This window comes from Oncorhynchus tshawytscha, linkage group LG22 (genome assembly GCF_018296145.1).
Source record: "Oncorhynchus tshawytscha isolate Ot180627B linkage group LG22, Otsh_v2.0, whole genome shotgun sequence".
In the NCBI taxonomy this organism is placed as follows: domain Eukaryota; kingdom Metazoa; phylum Chordata; class Actinopteri; order Salmoniformes; family Salmonidae; genus Oncorhynchus; species Oncorhynchus tshawytscha.
In genome coordinates, this window is record NC_056450.1 from 37,050,887 (window position 1) to 37,070,180 (window position 19,294).

Below are 19,294 nucleotides of genomic sequence, written 5' to 3' on the forward strand. Positions count from 1 at the left end.
GCACGTTATGTTAGCTAATCCAAGTTTCTCAATTTAAACAGCTAATTGATCATTAGAAAACACTTTTGCAATTATGTTAGTACAGCTGAAAACTGTTGTTCTGATTAAAGAAGCAATAAAACTGGCCTTCTTTAGACTAGTTGAGTATCAGGAGCATCAGCATTTGTGGGTTCGATACAGGCTCAAAATGTCCAGAAAAAAAGACCTTTCTTCTGAAACTCATCAGTCTATTCTTGCTCTGAGAAATGAAGGTTATTCCATGCGAGAAATTGCCAAGAAACTGAAGATCTCGTACAACGCTGTGTACGACTCCCTTCACAGAACAGAGCAAACGGGCTCTAACCAGAATAGAAAGAGGAGTGGGAGGCCCCGGTGAACAACTGAGCAAGAGGACAAGTACATTAGAGTGTCTAGTTTGAGAAACAGACGCCTCACAAGTCCTCAACTGGCAGCTTCATTAAATAGTACCCGCAAAACACCAGTCTCAACGTCAACAGTGAAGTGGCAACTCCGAGATGCTGGCCTTCTAGGCAGAGTTGCAAAGAAAAAGACATATCTCAGACTGGCCAATAAAAATAATAGATTAAGATGGGCAAAAGAGCACAGACACTGGAAAGAGGAACTCTGCCTAGAAGGCCAGCATGCCGGAGTCGTCTCTTTGCTGTTGACGTTGAGACTGGTGTTTTCCATTAAAAATCTGCCGTTTCCAGCTGCAATAGTCATTTACAACATCAACAATATCTACACTGTATATATGATCAATTTTATGTTAATTTAATGGACAAAATGTGCTTTTCTTTAAAAAACAAGGACATTTCTAAGTGACCCCAAACATTTGAACTGTGGTATATGTATTTTGTCTTCAGAATGTCAAATAGACTGCAATTAATTAAAGCCAAGGGCATAACATATTTATTATCAGGGTAGCAAATATGGACAAAATGATTATTCATGAATTTCAATACAATTCAAACCAGTCCCACGTGCCCATAAAATGTTGCAATAACTGTCACAGTCAAGGGGATGAGATTGCCAAAGACAGCACATGAGCAGAGTTCCAGAAGCTTGTTCTCCCACACAGAAAGACAGAGTTCCAGAATCTTGTTCTCCCATACAGAAAGACAGAGTTCCAGAAGCTTGTTCTCCCATACAGAAAGACAGAGTTCCAGAAGCTTGTTCTCCCATACAGAAAGACAGAGTTCCAGAAGCTTGTTCTCCCATACAGAAAGACAGAGCTTCAGCTGGGCTTTCTCTGTCACCGCATTTCTCCTGTAGTACTGCCAGTCTGGACAGGGACAGGGACAGGGCTCTCTGAGCCACAGTCTGTGTTCACCAGCTGTCGGCTGTACTGGGCCAGGGTAAGGTACAGGAACTGGTACTGCTCACTGGTCTGTATCATACCACCCCTGACAAAACAAACAATCAATCAATCACATTTATTTTATAAAGCCTTTTTTACATCAGCAGCTGTCACAAAGTGCTTTACAGATACCCATCCTAAAACCCCGAAGAGCAACACAGATACCCAGCCTAAAACCTCAAAGAGCAACACAGATACCCAGCCTAGAACCCCAAAGAGCAACACAGATACCCAGCCTAAAACCCCGAAGAGCAACACAGATACCCAGCCTAAAACCCCAAAGAGCAACACAGATACCCAGCCTAAAACCCCACAGAGCAACACAGATACCCAGCCTAAAACCCCGAAGAGCAACACAGATACCCAGCCTAAAACCCCAAAGAGCAACACAGAGCGGCAGAGAGTGAAGGAGCAGCATCCCCAATTTCCGCATCTAAGATCCCTATCACTACAGCACTTTTTAAATAACTCAAGACAAATTTCAAATGCATTGTTTGAAGCAAGGTGCTCACTTGATAGTTTACTTGATAGAAACAGAATTTGATTGAAACGTGCCTGGCGCTTTACTACCAGCAGCAGGGCAGTGTGTAGTAGCTAGTACCTGTCGAGGCGTAGCTTGCAGACGATTCCGAGCACGTCAGCCTTACTGGTGTGTTTTAGCTGCAGGCATCCAATGCTGCTGGCGATGAAACAACCTGTTCTACCAATCCCTGCACTGTAGTGGAGAGCATATGACAAATTAAGTCAAGTAGAGTCACAGCATGTCTGACTCCAACCGGATCCTCCTGACAACTTGTTCTACTAGTCACCCCTTTTTAAAATGTGAAAGGAACGTGAAGGCAGCCAGGGGTCTTTGTTATAAACAACACAGACAGAGAAACACGTGATGGAGACACTGTAAATCCTAAGAGTCTCCAGAAAACGGTCCTAAATTAGCAGAAATTTGACGAACTGACTTGTTGGAAAGGACATGTATCTATTCTCCAGCCTCTGCTACAGTATTTGCCAGCAATACACAGTCCACATACAGAACATACACGTATTGAACAAAACAAAATGAATTCCATAGCATTCACCTTTGTCGTCAGTAAGTGAACTCAAGCTAGTCACGGTAAATCATTATTGTGAGAATTTAATTCTGACTGACATGGTATGGTATGTGAAAGGGAGCCTCCCTTAAGGGTGTCCACATACTTTTGTATATATACTGTATAAACACACTGGAAGCGAGAACCATTCAATTAGTCTCGGACTATTTTCTTATCAAGGTCATTCTATAACATATGCCGATGTTAGTTCTCTCACATTTATCAAAGTGACAGTTAATGACAGCTCGTGTTAAGGGTTGTGTTGATGAGAGCTAGTATTAAGGGTTGTGCTAATGAGAGCCAGTATTAAGGGTTGTGTTAATGAGAGCCAGTATTAAGGGTTGTGCTAATGAGAGCCAGTGTTAAGGGTTGTGTTAATGAGAACCAGTGTTAAGGGTTGTGCTAATGAGAGCCAGTATTAAGGGTTGTGCTAATGAGAGCCAGTATTAAGGGTTGTGTTAATGAGAGCCAGTGTTAAGGGTTGTGCTAATGAGAGCCAGTATTAAGGGTTGTGCTAATGACAGCCAGTAAATCAAATCAAATTTTATTTGTCACATACACATGGTTAGCAGATGTTAATGCGAGTGTAGCGAAATGCTTGTGCTTCTAGTTCCGACAATGCAGTAATAACGAACAAGTAATCTAACTAACAATTCCAAAAAAACTACTGTCTTATAACACAGTGTAAGGGGATAAAGAATATGTACATAAGGATATATGAATGAGTGATGGTACAGAGCAGCATAGGCAAGATACAGTAGATGATATCGAGTACAGTATATACATATGAGATAAGTATGTAAACCAAGTGGCATAGTTAAAGTGGCTAGTGATACATGTATTACATAAGGATGCAGTCGATGATATAGAGTACAGTATCAACGTATGCATATGAGATGAATAATGTAGGGTAAGTAACATTATATAAGGTAGCATTGTTTAAAGTGGCTAGTGATATATTTACATCATTTCCCATCAATTCCCATGATTAAAGTGGCTGGAGTAGAGTCAGTGTCATTGACAGTGTGTTGGCAGTAGCCACTCAATGTTAGTGGTGGCTGTTTAACAGTCTGATGGCCTTGAGATAGAAGCTGTTTTTCAGTCTCTCGGTCCCAGCTTTGATGCACCTGTACTGACCTCGCCTTCTGGATGACAGCGGGGTGAACAGGCAGTGGCTCGGGTGGTTGATGTCCTTGATGATCTTTATGGCCTTCCTGTAGCATCGGGTGGTGTAGGTGTCCTGGAGGGCAGGTAGTTTGCCCCCGGTGATGCGTTGTGCAGACCTCACTACCCTCTGGAGAGCCTTACGGTTGAGGGCGGTGCAGTTGCCATACCAGGCGGTGATACAGCCCGCCAGGATGCTCTCGATTGTGCATCTGTAGAAGTTTGTGAGTGCTTTTGGTGATAAGCCGAATTTCTTCAGCCTCCTGAGGTTGAAGAGGCGCTGCTGCGCCTTCCTCACGATGCTGTCTGTGTGAGTGGACCAATTCAGTTTGTCTGTGATGTGTATGCCGAGGAACTTAAAACTTGCTACCCTCTCCACTACTGTTCCATCGATGTGGATGGGGGTGTTCCCTCTGCTGTTTCCTGAAGTCCACAATCAAATCAAATCAAATCAAATTTTATTTGTCACATACACATGGTTAGCAGATGTTAATGCGAGTGTAGCGAAATGCTTGTGCTTCTAGTTCCGACAATGCAGTAATAACGAGCAAGTAATCTAACTAACAATTCCAAAAAAACTACTGTCATACACAGTGTAAGGGGATAAAGAATATGTACATAAGGATATATGAATGAGTGATGGTACAGAGCAGCATAGGCAAGATACAGTAGATGATATCGAGTACAGTATATACATATGAGATAAGTATGTAAACCAAGTGGCATAGTTAAAGTGGCTAGTGATACATGTATTACATAAGGATGCAGTCGATGATATAGAGTACAGTATCAACGTATGCATATGAGATGAACAATGTAGGGTAAGTAACATTATATAAGGTAGCATTGTTTAAAGTGGCTAGTGATATATTTACATCATTTCCCATGATTAAAGTGGCTGGAGTAGAGTCAGTGTCATTGACAGTGTGTTGGCAGTAGCCACTCAATGTTAGTGGTGGCTGTTTAACAGTCTGATGGCCTTGAGATAGAAGCTGTTTTTCAGTCTCTCGGTCCCAGCTTTGATGCACCTGTACTGACCTCGCCTTCTGGATGGCAGCGGGGTGAACAGGCAGTGGCTCGGGTGGTTGATGTCCTTGATGATCTTTATGGCCTTCCTGTAGCATCGGGTGGTGTAGGTGTCCTGGAGGGCAGGTAGTTTGCCCCCGGTGATGCGTTGTGCAGACCTCACTACCCTCTGGAGAGCCTTACGGTTGAGGGCGGTGCAGTTGCCATACCAGGCGGTGATACAGCCCGCCAGGATGCTCTCGATTGTGCATCTGTAGAAGTTTGTGAGTGCTTTTGGTGACAAGCCGAATTTCTTCAGCCTCCTGAGGTTGAAGAGGCGCTGCTGCGCCTTCCTCACGATGCTGTCTGTGTGAGTGGACCAATTCAGTTTGTCTGTGATGTGTATGCCGAGGAACTTAAAACTTGCTACCCTCTCCACTACTGTTCCATCGATGTGGATGGGGGGTGTTCCCTCTGCTGTTTCCTGAAGTCCACAATCATCTCCTTAGTTTTGTTGACGTTGAGTGTGAGGTTATTTTCCTGACACCACACTCCGAGGGCCCTCACCTCCTCCCTGTAGGCCGTCTCGTCGTTGTTGGTAATCAAGCCTACCACTGTTGTGTCGTCCGCAAACTTGATGATTGAGTTGGAGGCGTGCATGGCCACGCAGTCGTGGGTGAACAGGGAGTACAGGAGAGGGCTCAGAACGCACCCTTGTGGGGCCCCAGTGTTGAGGATCAGCGGGGAGGAGATGTTGTTGCCTACCCTCACCACCTGGGGGCGGCCCGTCAGGAAGTCCAGTACCCAGTTGCACAGGGCGGGGTCGAGACCCAGGGTCTCGAGCTTGATGACGAGCTTGGAGGGTACTATGGTGTTGAATGCCGAGCTGTAGTCGATGAACAGCATTCTCACATAGGTATTCCTCTTGTCCAGATGGGTTAGGGCAGTGTGCAGTGTGGTTGAGATTGCATCGTCTGTGGACCTATTTGGGCGGTAAGCAAATTGGAGTGGGTCAAGGGTGTCAGGTAGGGTGGAGGTGATATGGTCCTTGACTAGTCTCTCAAAGCACTTCATGATGACGGATGTGAGTGCTACGGGACGGTAGTCGTTTAGCTCAGTTACCTTAGCTTTCTTGGGAACAGGAACAATGGTGGCCCTCTTGAAGCATGTGGGAACAGCAGACTGGTATAGGGATTGATTGAATATGTCCGTAAACACACCGGCCAGCTGGTCTGCGCATGCTCTGAGGGCGCGGCTGGGGATGCCGTCTGGGCCTGCAGCCTTGCGAGGGTTAACACGTTTAAATGTCTTACTCACTTCGGCTGCAGTGAAGGAGAGACCGCATGTTTCCGTTGCAGGCCGTGTCAGTGGCACTGTATTGTCCTCAAAGCGGGCAAAAAGTTATTTAGTCTGCCTGGGAGCAAGACATCCTGGTCCGTGACTGGGCTGGGTTTCTTCCTGTAGTCCGTGATTGACTGTAGACCCTGCCACATACCTCTTGTGTCTGAGCCGTTGAATTGAGATTCTACTTTGTCTCTGTACTGGCGCTTAGCTTGTTTGATAGCCTTGCGGAGGGAATAGCTGCACTGTTTGTATTCAGCCATGTTACCAGACACCTTGCCCTGATTAAAAGCAGTGGTTCGTGCCTTCAGTTTCACACGAATGCTGCCATCAATCCACGGTTTCTGGTTAGGGAATGTTTTAATCGTTGCTATGGGAACGACATCTTCAACGCACGTTCTAATGAACTCGCACACCGTATCAGCGTATTCGTCAATGTTGTTGTCTGACGCAATACGAAACATCTCCCAGTCCACGTGATGGAAGCAGTCTTGGAGTGTGGAGTCAGCTTGGTCGGACCAGCGTTGGACAGACCTCAGCGTGGGAGCTTCTTGTTTTAGTTTCTGTCTGTAGGCAGGGATCAACAAAATGGAGTCGTGGTCAGCTTTTCCGAAAGGGGGCGGGGCAGGGCCTTATATGCGTCGCGGAAGTTAGAGTAACAATGATCCAGGGTCTTTCCACCCCTGGTTGCGCAATCGATATGCTGATAAAATTTAGGGAGTCTTGTTTTCAGATTAGCCTTGTTAAAATCCCCAGCTACAATGAATGCAGCCTCCGGATAAATCGTTTCCAGTTTGCAGAGAGTTAAATAAAGTTCGTTCAGAGCCATCGATGTGTCTGCTTGGGGGGGGATATATACGGCTGTGATTATAATCGAAGAGAATTCTCTTGGTAGATAATGCGGTCTACATTTGATTGTGAGGAATTCTAAATCAGGTGAACAGAAGGATTTGAGTTCCTGTATGTTTCTTTCATCACACCATGTCACGTTGGCCATAAGACATACGCCCCGCCCCTCTTCTTACCAGAAAGATGTTTGTTTCTGTCGGCGCGATGCGTGGAGAAACCCGCTGGCTGCACCGCTTCGGATTGCGTCTCTCCAGTTAGCCATGTTTCCGTGAAGCAGAGAACGTTACAGTCTCTGATGTCCCTCTGGAATGCTACCCTTGCTCGGATTTCATCAACCTTGTTGTCAAGAGACTGGACATTGGCAAGAAGAATGCTAGGGAGTGGTGCACGATGTGCCCGTCTCCGGAGTCTGACCAGAAGACCGCTTCGTTTCCCTCTTTTTCTGAGTTTTTTTTTTTTTTTTTTTGGTCGCTGCATGTGATCCACTCGGTTACACTGGTTGTAAGGCAGAACACAGGATCCGCATCGCGAAAAACATATTCTTGGTCGTACTGATGGTGAGTTGACGCTGATCTTATATTCAGTAGTTCTTCTCGGCTGTATGTAATGAAACCTAAGATGACCTGGGGTACTAGTGTAAGAAATAACACGTAAAAAACAAAAAACTGCATAGTTTCCTAGGAACGCGAAGCGAGGCGGCCATCTCTGTCGGCGCCGGAAGAGGTTTTAAGGTAGTAGTAAGGGTTGTGCTAATGAGAGCCAGTGTTAAGGGTTGTTTTAGTGTGGACCTGCAATGGACGATGGTGGTTCCTAGGCTGGGGTGGGACTGCCTGTGTTCCTCCACGTCCGCCACCAGTCTGAGCAGAGGTCCAGTACAGTCTGGAGTCTGGTGGTCTGGCCATGTGGAGTACCAGTAGTGCCTCACCTGCCTGCTCTCTGAGCCCACCTGTAGGACACATTGTTGTTAGTAAGTTAACTGCTTCATTCATCCATCCGTCCCTTCGTTCATCCATCCATCCCTACATTCATCCATCCATCCATCCCTTCATTAATTCATCCATCCATCCATCCATCCATCCATCCCTTCATTAATTCATCCATCCATCCCGACATTCATCCATCCATCCTTACATTAATTCATCCATACATCCATCCATCCATCCATTCATTCATTAAACCACCCATCCATCCATCCATCCATTCATTCATTCATTCATTCATCCATCCATCCCTTCATTCATTTATCGGTCCATCCATGCATTCATTTATTCATCCATCCATCCCTTCTTTCATTCAGAAGTGTTGAAGTTCTGAAACTGGTGTAGCCCAGAGCTTTTACTGGCATTATGAGATGTTCAGACAACAATAACCTACTATCTCACCTGAATAATTATGTCTCGAATTGTGTAGCCATCACATTCTTTCACAATGGCCACTCTGAGCTCAAATCTGCCATAGCTGCCCTCCTTCTCTGGCCAGTAAAGCTCACACTTCTGAAACACAGAACACACTTTCTGTATACTTCAGACATGAACCAAAGTCTCTAACAAGGATTTTATAAACCATCTCTGCTTTATCACCAATGTGTCTGTCAAAGGAAACCCGTTAGGAGGTTAGACTTCAAGATTTATTGACACACCCGTGCATCAATCTAAGAAACATAATAAGAAAATCCCCATCAAAATCTGTCAGTTTAAGCTAGAGACATCTTTTTACATGGGCTGTGCGTCTCAATCCACTGCATCCGCCTATGTCGGCCTTTCCCATCAGCGGTGGAAGGTGGCCGAGCCACAGCCGTGTTTGTCAGACCAGGAGACATCCCATCTGCGGTGGAAGCTGGCCGAGCTACAGCCGGGTTTGTCAGACCAGGAGACATCCCATCTGCGGTGGAAGCTGGCCGAGCTACAGCCGGGTTTGTCAGACCAGGAGACACCCCATCTGCGGTGGAAGCTGGCCGAGCTACAGCCGGGTTTGTCAGACCAGGAGACATCCCATCTGCGGTGGAAGCTGGCCGAGCTACAGCCGGGTTTGTCAGACCAGGAGACATCCCATCTGTGTTGGTAGGTGGCCGAGCTACAGCCGTGTTTGTCAGACCAGGAGACATCCTGAAAATTGGTCTTCTCACGAAAACGTCCATGCAAATTAATAGGACCACTCGACAGAAAGATAAGACTCTCACAAACCATTTTTTGACTCTTTGTTGCCATTTATTGATGTGTTTCTATGGGCTTTAGTAGAAAAGGCCAAATTCAATATTTTATCCCCCCAAAAATGTACAGTGCCTTGCGAAAGTAATCAGCCCCCTTGAACTTTGCGACCTTTTGCCACATTTCAGGCTTCAAACATAAAGATATAAAACTGTATTTTTTTGTGAAGAATCAACAACAAGTGGGGCACAATCATGAAGTGGAACGACATTTATTGGATATTTCAAACTTTTTTAACAAATCAAAAAACTGAAAAATTGGGCGTGCAAAATTATTCAGCCCCCTTAAGTTAATACTTTGTAGCGCCACCTTTTGCTGCGATTACAGCTGTAAGTCGCTTGGGGTATGTCTCTATCAGTTTTGCACATCGAGAGACTGACATTTTTTCCCATTCCTCCTTGCAAAACAGCTCGAGCTCAGTGAGGTTGGATGGAGAGCATTTGTGAACAGCAGTTTTCAGTTCTTTCCACAGATTCTCGATTGGATTCAGGTCTGGACTTTGACTTGGCCATTCTAACACCTGGATATGTTTATTTTTGAACCATTCCATTGTAGATTTTGCTTTATGTTTTGGATCATTGTCTTGTTGGAAGACAAATCTCCGTCCCAGTCTCAGGTCTTTTGCAGACTCCATCAGGTTTTCTTCCAGAATGGTCCTGTATTTGGCTCCATCCATCTTCCCATCAATTTTAACCATCTTCCCTGTCCCTGCTGAAGAAAAGCAGGCCCAAACCATGATGCTGCCACCACCATGTTTGACAGTGGGGATGGTGTGTTCAGGGTGATGAGCTGTGTTGCTTTTACGCCAAACATAACGTTTTGCATTGTTGCCAAAAAGTTCAATTTTGGTTTCATCTGACCAGAGCACCTTCTTCCACATGTTTGGTGTGTCTCCCAGGTGGCTTGTGGCAAACTTTAAATGACACTTTTTATGGATATCTTTAAGAAATGGCTTTCTTCTTGCCACTCTTCCATAAAGGCCAGAGTTGTGCAATATACGACTGATTGTTGTCCTATGGACAGAGTCTCCCACCTCAGCTGTAGATCTCTGCAGTTCATCCAGAGTGATCATGGGCCTCTTGGCTGCATCTCTGATCAGTCTTCTCCTTGTATGAGCTGAAAGTTTAGAGGGACGGCCAGGTCTTGGTAGATTTGCAGTGGTCTGATACTCCTTCCATTTCAATATTATCGCTTGCACAGTGCTCCTTGGGATGTTTAAAGCTTGGGAAATCTTTTTGTATCCAAATCCGGCTTTAAACTTCTTCACAACAGTATCTCGGACCTGCATAGTGTGTTCCTTGTTCTTCATGATGCTCTCTGCGCTTCTAACGGACCTCTGAGACTATCACAGTGCAGGTGCATTTATACGGAGACTTGATTACACACAGGTGGATTGCATTTATCATCATTAGTCATTTAGGTCAACATTGGATCATTCAGAGATCCTCACTGAACTTCTGGAGAGAGTTTGCTGCACTGAAAGTAAAGGGGCTGAATAATTTTGCACGCCCAATTTTTCAGTTTTTGATTTGTTAAAAAAGTTTGAAATATCCAATAAATGCCGTTCCTCTTCATGATTGTGTCCCACTTGTTGTTGATTCTTCACAAAAAAATACAGTTTTAATATCTTTATGTTTGAAGCCTGAAATGTGGCAAAAGGTTGCAAAGTTCAAGGGGGCCGAATACTTTCGCAAGGCACTGCATATATATATATATATATACAGTTGAAGTCTGATATTACATACACTTAGGTTGGAGTCGTTAAAACCAGTTTTTCAACCACTCCACAAATTTTCTGATAACAAACTATGGATTTGGCAAGTCAGTTAGGACATCTACTTTGTGCATGACACAAGTAATTTTTCAAACAATTGTTTACAGACAGATTATTTCACTTATAATTCACTGTATCACAATTCCAGTGGGTCAGAAGTTTACATACACTTTGTTGACTGTGCCTTTAAACAGCTTGGAAAATTCCAGAAATGATGATGTCATGGCTTTAGAAGCTTCTGATAGGCTAATTGTGGATGTATTTCAAGGACTACCTTCAAACTCAGTGCCTCTTTGCTTGACATCATGGGAAAATCAAAAGAAATCAGCCAAGACCTCAGAAATAAAATTGTTGACCTCCACAAGTTTGGTTCATCCTTGGGAGCAATTTCCAAACGCCTGAAGGTACCACGTTCATCTGCACAAACAATAGTACGCAAGTATAAACACCATGGGACCACACAGCCGTCATACCGCTCAGGAAGGAGACACGTTCTGTCTCCTAGAGATGAACGTACTTTGGTGCAAAGAGTGCAAATCAATTCCAGAACAAAAGCAAAGGACCTTGTGAAGATGCTGGAAGAAACAGGTACAAAAGTATTTATATCCACAGTAAAACGAGTCCTATATCGACATAACTTGAAAGGCCGCTCAGCAATGAAGAAGCCACTGCTCCGAAACATGCCATAAAAAAAGCCAGACTATGGTTTGCAACTGCACATGGGGAAAAAGATCGTACATCAAACAAAAATAGAACTGTTTGGCCATAATGACCATCGTTATGTTTGGAGGAATAAAGGGGAAGCTTGCAAGCCGAAGAACATCATCCCAACTGTGAAGCACGGGGGTGGCAGCATCATGTTGTGGGTGTGCTTTGCTGCAGGAGGGACTGGTGCACTTCACAAAATAGATGGCATCATGAGGGTGGAAAATTATGTCGATATATTGAAGCAACATCTCAAGTCATCTGTCAGGAAGTTAAAGCTTGGTCGCAAATGTGTCTTCCAAATGGACAATGATCCCAAGCATACTTCCAAAGTTGTGGCAAAATGGCTTGGGGACAACAAAGTCAAGGTATTGGATTGGCCATCACAAAGCCCTGACCTCAATCCCATACAAAATGTGTGGGCAAAACTGAAAACGTGTGTGTGAGCAAGGAGGCCTACAAACCTGACTCAGTTACACCCGCTCTGTCAGGAGGAATGGGCCAAGATTCACCCAACTTATTGTGGGAAGCTTGTGGAAGGCTACCCAAAACGTTTGACCCAAGTTAAACAATTTAAAGGCAATGCTACCAAATACTTATTGACTGTATGTAAACTTCTGACCCACTGGAAATGTGATGAAATAAATAAGAGCTGAAATAAATGATTCTCCCTACTATTATTCTGACATTTCTCATTCTTAAAATAAAGTGGTGATCCTAACTGACTTAGGACAGGGAATTTTTATTAGGATTAAATGTCAGGAAAAACTGTGTTTAAATGTATTTGGCTAAGGTGTATGTAAACTTCCGACTTCAACAGTACATATATATTTATTCTTTGTTTTACATAAAGGGGTCCTAAAATTTGAAATCAAATAGCTAAATGAACTAAATGAAATAGCTAAAAAGGGGGGTGTTCTACTAGGCTGAAATATGGAATTGTTTTAACAACCTCTACTAGCTTAGTAGACCCCCCCCCACGCACACACACACAACGGTTTAGACTTTTAGAGGTTAGGAGGGAAATGGAAGCAGGATGGGATTTCACCTCCTTCTTCTCCTTCAGCTTGGTGATCATGACAATGGTGGTGGATCTCTCCTGCCACACCATTTCCCAGAAGTCATGCACGGTGTTGAGCATGGGGCCCTGGGTGGCGATGTAGGCGCTAGGTACACCGTTGTAACCCTGCGTGGGCGACAGCAAGATATGGGGCTGTGTCATTTCCACTTTGACTTCCTGTGGGTTTCCTTGGTTGACATCATGATACACCCACGTAAATCAACTATATCACTCTCCACATCCTTAACATCCTCTGTGCAATGCGTATGCTATACTTTCACACAACCTTTTATATACATTTTTATGACCTTTTTGCATGACTTCATGTTCACCTACTTACACTTCTTCATCCCCATAAGGTCTAGAATGACTTTAAGTCTGCGTAACTTAAACACAAATAAAAACAAATGACCCTCTTAATTACAGGTGGTTCTAACCTTTATGTAGTTAGCGTTGATGTATCTTTCAGTCTCACCCGCCTCCTCTGCTGCGGGGTTCCTCAGACACACACGGGTCTCAGGATCTGGTTAAACGTGATTATAGTTTATACATAGGTTATTATATTGTCTGGGTGCCAGTGTGTTTCAGCATTTATCAACTTATGCTTATCAATTTTACTTAGTCACTCACTTGGCAGTATGGTCTTGTATCTGTCCTTTAAAGCTCGTCCTGGAATATCCAGCTCTGAAGGGTTCACAAAGTTTGGAGGAATTTTCTGTTGGAAAAAATGGACAGGCTTAAGGTCCAGATTCAACTTGATCCTGCTTGCAGTCAATTGTCTGCACATAGTAACAGTTACAGTAGATACCAACCTGGTACTCTGAGTTCAGCCTGCTGGTCTCTTCAGACGCCTCCTGCAGCTGAGAGGGGGTCAGAGGGCGTGTTGAGGTCCTCAGCAGGTGGAGGATGGTCTCTCTGGGAGTGGAGATGGAGCATAGGGTCTCCACTGCTTCCAGACTGAGACTGCTCACGCCCAGTACCAGGGACACATTGGATCCCCGTCTGAGGATGATTGGAACCACAGAGAGGACAAAACGATCAAGGACTCTATATGCATTTACGTAATGTATCACTTATAGTTTATCATAAAATATATTTTGATTTGTTTAAAATTTTTTTGGTTACTGCATGATTCCATACGTGTTATTTCATAGTTTTGATATCTTCACTATTATTCTACAATGTAAAAAATAGTAAAAATAAAGAAAAACCCTTGAATGAGTAGGTGTGTCCAAACTTTTGACTGGTACTGTAGTTTATCATGGCCTTGATGACAGTACTGTGAGTTGAATGGATGTGTGTACCTCTCCTGGAGACGGACTGTTTTGCGAGGGGCTGTGGCAGCAGGGCAGGAGGCTGACTGGTCTTTGTCCACAGGGTGTGATGTTGATGATGATGATGTGGATTCTACTGACTCACTCATGGTGCTGTGTTGAATTACTGGTTGAATTGAGTGAAAACAATCCGAAGACAGAGAGAGAGAGAGAGACAGAGACAGAGAGAGAGACAGTGAGAGAGAGAGGAAGGGGGAGAGCGAGAAAGATGGGGAGGGAGGGAGGGAGAGAGAGAGGGAGGGAGAGAGAAAGAGAGGGAGGGAGGGAGGGAGGGAGGGAGGGGGAGGGAGGGAGGGAGGGAGGGAGGGAGGGAGGGAGGGAGAGAGAGGAAGGGGGAGAGCGAGAAAGAGGGGGAGGGATGGAGGGAGAGAGAGAGGGAGGGAGAGAGAAAGAGAGGGAGGCAGGGGAGGGAGGGAGGGAGGGAGGGAGGGAGGGAGGGAGGGAGGGAGGGATGGAGGGAGAGAGAGAGGGAGGGAGAGAGAAAGAGAGGGAGGCAGGGAGGGAGGGAGGGAGATCACATTATTCCCTTACTATGCCTACACAGTGAACACACCACAAAAGTAATTCAATTCAGATGGAATGTAAAATATTTCACACTACTTGTCAACTCTTCTTGTCAAAAGAACAGCAGTTAATGAAAGATTTCACATCCCCTGAAACTGACATTCACAACACATGACACGCAGTAGAGAAACACCATTGACTAAACATTTATTTTTCAGATCATCAGACATAATTTCTCTCCTTTGTTGCCTGATTGTCGCTAAACTAGGATCTATCCATACCTGAATCCTGGTCTGTCAACATGTCAGAGTAATCCTAAACCAAATGAAATGTCTGCCATTGACATGAACCAACCACAATGAGAAACAGAAAGAGAGAGAGAGGGAGAGAGAGAGTAACACAGTGAGAAGTAGAGAGTGAGCAGGCACAGACATGCAGTCTTTTTGACACAGTGACTCAGTATGTTAGTAGCTAGCCTCTTCTTTGGCTTCAGGTGCACATGTCTAAACGTGAGAGTGGATCAATCACTGAGAAGTTTCTGGAGGGAAAAGAAGGGGAAGAATGTTGTAAAGCTTGTATTGTAAAGCTGGTGTTGTAAAGCTGGTATTGTAAAGCTGGTATTGTAAAGCTGGTGTTGTAAAGCTGGTATTACAAAGCTGGTGTTGTAAAGCTGGTATTGTAAAGCTGGTGTTGTAAAGCTGGTGTTGTAAAGCTGGTATTGTAAAGCTGGTGTTGTAAAGCTGGTATTGTAAAGCTGGTGTTGTAAAGCTGGTATTGTAAAGCTGGTGTTGTAAAGCTGGTATTGTAAAGCTGGTGTTGTAAAGCTGGTATTGTAAAGCTGGTGTTGTAAAGCTGGTATTGTAAAGCTGGTGTTGTAAAGCTGGTATTGTAAAGCTGGTGTTGTAAAGCTGGTATTGTAAAGTGGATGTTGTAAAGCTGGTAGTGTAAAGCTGGTACTGTAAAGCTGGTGTTGTAAAGCTGGTATTGTAAAGCTGGTATTGTAAAGCTGGTGTTGTAAAATGGATGTTGTAAAGCTGGTATTGTAAAGCTGGTGTTGTAAAGTGGATGTTGTAAAGCTGGTATTGTAAAGCTGGTACTGTAAAGCTGGTATTGTAAAGCTGGTGTTGTAAAGTGGATGTTGTAAAGCTGGTATTGTAAAGCTGGTATTGTAAAGCTGGTGTTGTAAAGCTGGTATTGTAAAGCTGGTGTTGTAAAGTGGATGTTGTAAAGCTGGTGTTGTAAAGCTGGTGTTGTAAAGTGGATGTTGTAAAGCTGGTATTGTAAAGCTGGTGTTGTAAAGTGGATGTTGTAAAGCTGGTGTTGTAAAGTGGATGTTGTAAAGTGGATGTTGTAAAGCTGTTTTTTTTGCCAATAGGTGAATCAGTAGAGTCGTTCCTCAGTGACTCAAGGCAGCTGCAAATATGCAATGATTTATTCATCATACTAACATAAACGTTCGCATACAGTATATTTGCTGATGAAGTCCTTGAAGCGGGATTGTATGACAGAAATAAATAACGTACCAAATAAACGAAATAGAAATCATCTCAGAGAAGTACAGTGCCTTAAGACAGTATTCACATCCAGTCACGTTTTCCCAATGTTGTATTACAGATGGAATTTACACCCCATGATGTCAACGTGGAATGGTGGTTTTCATTATTCTATATATTTTTTTTTACTAATGAATGAAAAATGAAAAAATGAAATGTCTTGAGTCAATAAGTATTCAACCCCTTTGTTGTGGCAAGCCTCAACATGTTCAGGAGTAAAAATGTGCTTTACAAGTCTCATTGTAAGTTGCATGGATGGACTCTGTGTGCAATAATATTGTTTAACATGATTTTGAATGACTACCTCCTCTCTGTACCCCACACATACAATTTATCTGTAAGGTCCCTCAGTCAAGCAGTGAATTTCAAACACAGATTCAACCACAAAGAGCAGGGAGGTTTTCCAATGCCTCACAAACAAGGTAATCTATTGGTAGATGGGCAATTTAAAAAAAGCAGACATTGAATATTCCTTTTGAAGTGAAGTTATTCATTACACGTTGGATGGTGTATCAATACACCCCGTCACTACAAAGATAAAGGCGTCCTTCCTGACTCAATTGTTATGAGCCAAAGGTGACTTTAAAGCAGTCACAGAGTTTAATGGCTGTGATAGGAGAAATCTGAGGATGGATCAACAACATTGTAGTTACTCCACAATACTAACCTAATTGACAGAGTGAAAAGAAGGAAGCCTGTGCAAGATACAAATATTCCAAAACATGCATCCTGTTTGCAACAAGGCACTAAAGTACAACTGCAAAAAAATGTAGCAAAGTTACTAACTTTTTGTCCTGAATAGAAAGTGTTATGTTTTTGGGAAAATCCAATGCAACACATCACTGAGTACCACTCTTCATATTTTCAAGCATTGTGGTGGCTGCATCATGTTATGGGTATGTTTGTCATCGTTAAGGACTGGGGAATTTTTCAAGAATGAAAAAGAAATGGAATGAAGCTAAGCACAGGCAGAATTCAAGAGGAAACCTGGTTCAGTCTGATTTCTACCAGACACCAGGAGATGAAGTCCCCTTTCAGCATGACAATAACCTAAAACACAAGGCAACACAAGGCGACATCTACACTGGAGTTGCTTTGCAAGATTACAGTGAATGTTCCTGAGTGGCTGAGTTACAGTTTTGACGTACAGGTAAATCTACTTGAAAATCTATGGCAAGACCTGAAAATGCAAAAGATCAACAACGAATTTGACAGATGTTTAAGAATTTTGAAAAGAATAATGGACAAATGTTGCCCAATCCAGGTGTGGAAAGCTCTTAGAGACTTGCCCAGAAAGACTCACAGCTGTAATCACTGCCAAAGGTGCTTCTACAATGTATAGACTCTTTCTAAATTTGCCAACATTTCTAAAAACATGTTTTCACTTTGTCATTATGGGGTATTGTGAGTAGATGGGTGAGAAAAATACATCAACGTAATCCATTTTGAATTCAGGCTGTAACACAACAAAAGGAGAATACATTCTGAAAGCACTGTAAATAGCTTTCAAGTTTGATATGAGCTCAAAAGAATTTTCAAAGAAAATATATATTTTTTTTTCAAATAAAAATATCAACATTTAAAATATAAATAAGACTTCAGTGACTATTAGAATATTAAATGATGAAGAGGTGATGTGTTTATTTATAGTTAAGCAATAAGGCCCAAGGGGCTGTGGTATATGGCCAATATACCACGGCTAATGGCTGTTCTTAAGCACGATGCAACACGGAGTGCTGGAATACAGCTCTTAGCCGTGGTATATTGGCCATATGCTCACCCCGTTATCATCCAGAAGGTCAGTACAGGTCAGTACAGGTGCATCAAAGCTGCCATCGAGAGACTGAAAAACAGCTTCTATCTCAAGGCCATCAGACTGTTAAATAGCCGTTACTAGCACATCAGAGGCTGCTGACCTATATACATAGACTTGAACTCACTGGCCACTTTAATAAATGGAACACTAGTCACTTTAATAATGTCTACATATCTTGCATTACCCAGCTCATATATATATATATATATACTGTACTCCATACTATTCTACTGTATCTTAGTCTATGCTGCTCTGACATTACTCATCTCATATGTATATACTGTATTCCATACTATTCTATTGTATCTTAGTCTATGCTGCTCTGACATTACTCATCTCATATGTATATACTGTATTCCATACTATTCTATTGTATCTTAGTCTATGCTGCTCTGACATTACTCATCTCATATGTATATACTGTACTCCATACTATTCTATTGTATCTTAGTCTATATATTCTTAATTCCTTTACTTTGATTTGTGTGTATTGGGTATATGTTGTGTAATAGTTAGACTACTTGTTAGATACTGCTGCACTGTCAGAGCTAGAAGCACAAGCATTTCTCTACACCCGCAATAACATCTGCTAATCACGTGTATGTGACCAATAAAACATGATTTGATTTGATTTGACATACCACAAACCCCCAGGTGACTTATTTCTATTATAAACTGGTTGTCAACATAATTAGAGCAGTAAAAATACATATTCTGTGATATGCGGTTTGATATACCACTGTTGTCAGCCAATCAGCATTCAGGGCTCAAACCACCCAGTTTATAATTATTACATAATATGCACAACAACAAAAAATATGGTAAGGAAGCTCAGAACATAACCGTACACCGTACTGTAATGATGGAAGACTGAGCTGAAATCATGCATCAGCTGGGCTGAAACGCTGCCTCAGACTGACTAGCGAGTCTTCCATGTTCTTGGCGAAAAGTGAGGTTAATTCCAAGTGATATGATGACGGGGTAAACATTAAAACAAGCTGAAGACAATCTGTAGTTTATCTGCAGGCATACAGTACAGTATGCATATGCCTCTTGGTTGTCACTATCACACTGTCAATGAGATAGGCCCAACAGGTAACTCACCAGCGCAAGGGGACTGCAGTCGAAGTTGGCCCTCAGTTATCGCCTCTCTCCTTGTGTTCCTGTGTACTGTGTGGATGTGTGTTGGACCAAGGTCTCAGTCCAGACGAGCCAGCAGCACAGACACAGGCAGGTTTGACTCTTTACTGCTTGGCTTTAGGGAAGCTTATGAGACAATCATTTTTTTCTTCCTTTTTTCTACCTCTCCACCGCTTCCTCTCTACCCACCCACCCACTCATACTCTCATACCCTCATTTCCACACACGCATACGCACACGTACACAAACACACACAACATTCAAGGCTGCCTCACCCCTGCAGACTCAGTGCCACTGGCTTTGTGTAACCTCCAAGGAGAGCACACTAACACTAACCTCAAATGTGAATTTTATGTTGGCTATTATTTTCTCTACAGCAACAAGGGACCAATGT

General features: G+C 43.2%; 1 protein-coding gene across 3 annotated transcripts; it reads right to left on the reverse strand.

Annotated features, from left to right (window-relative positions):
- Positions 1-889: 889 nt before the first annotated feature.
- LOC112222437 (tyrosine-protein phosphatase non-receptor type 7) lies at positions 890-19,034 on the reverse strand. 3 transcript variants are annotated; one of them, XM_024385244.2, is made up of 10 exons: positions 18,865-19,034; positions 13,858-13,993; positions 13,366-13,555; positions 13,184-13,268; positions 12,991-13,076; positions 12,542-12,679; positions 8,190-8,300; positions 7,596-7,753; positions 1,962-2,075; positions 890-1,406 (listed from the first exon to the last, which is right to left on the reverse strand). In XM_024385244.2, exons 2-10 carry the CDS (start codon positions 13,974-13,976, stop codon positions 1,256-1,258), a joined length of 1,152 nt encoding a protein of 383 aa, XP_024241012.2. In that variant the 5' UTR covers positions 13,977-13,993; positions 18,865-19,034; the 3' UTR covers positions 890-1,255. The 3 variants fall into 3 exon arrangements, with proteins under 3 accessions (XP_024241012.2, XP_024241011.2, XP_024241013.2); XM_024385243.2 differs by lacking the exon at positions 18,865-19,034 and adding an exon at positions 14,673-14,789; XM_024385245.2 differs by lacking the exons at positions 12,542-12,679; positions 18,865-19,034 and adding an exon at positions 14,673-14,789.
- Positions 19,035-19,294: the final 260 nt, after the last annotated feature.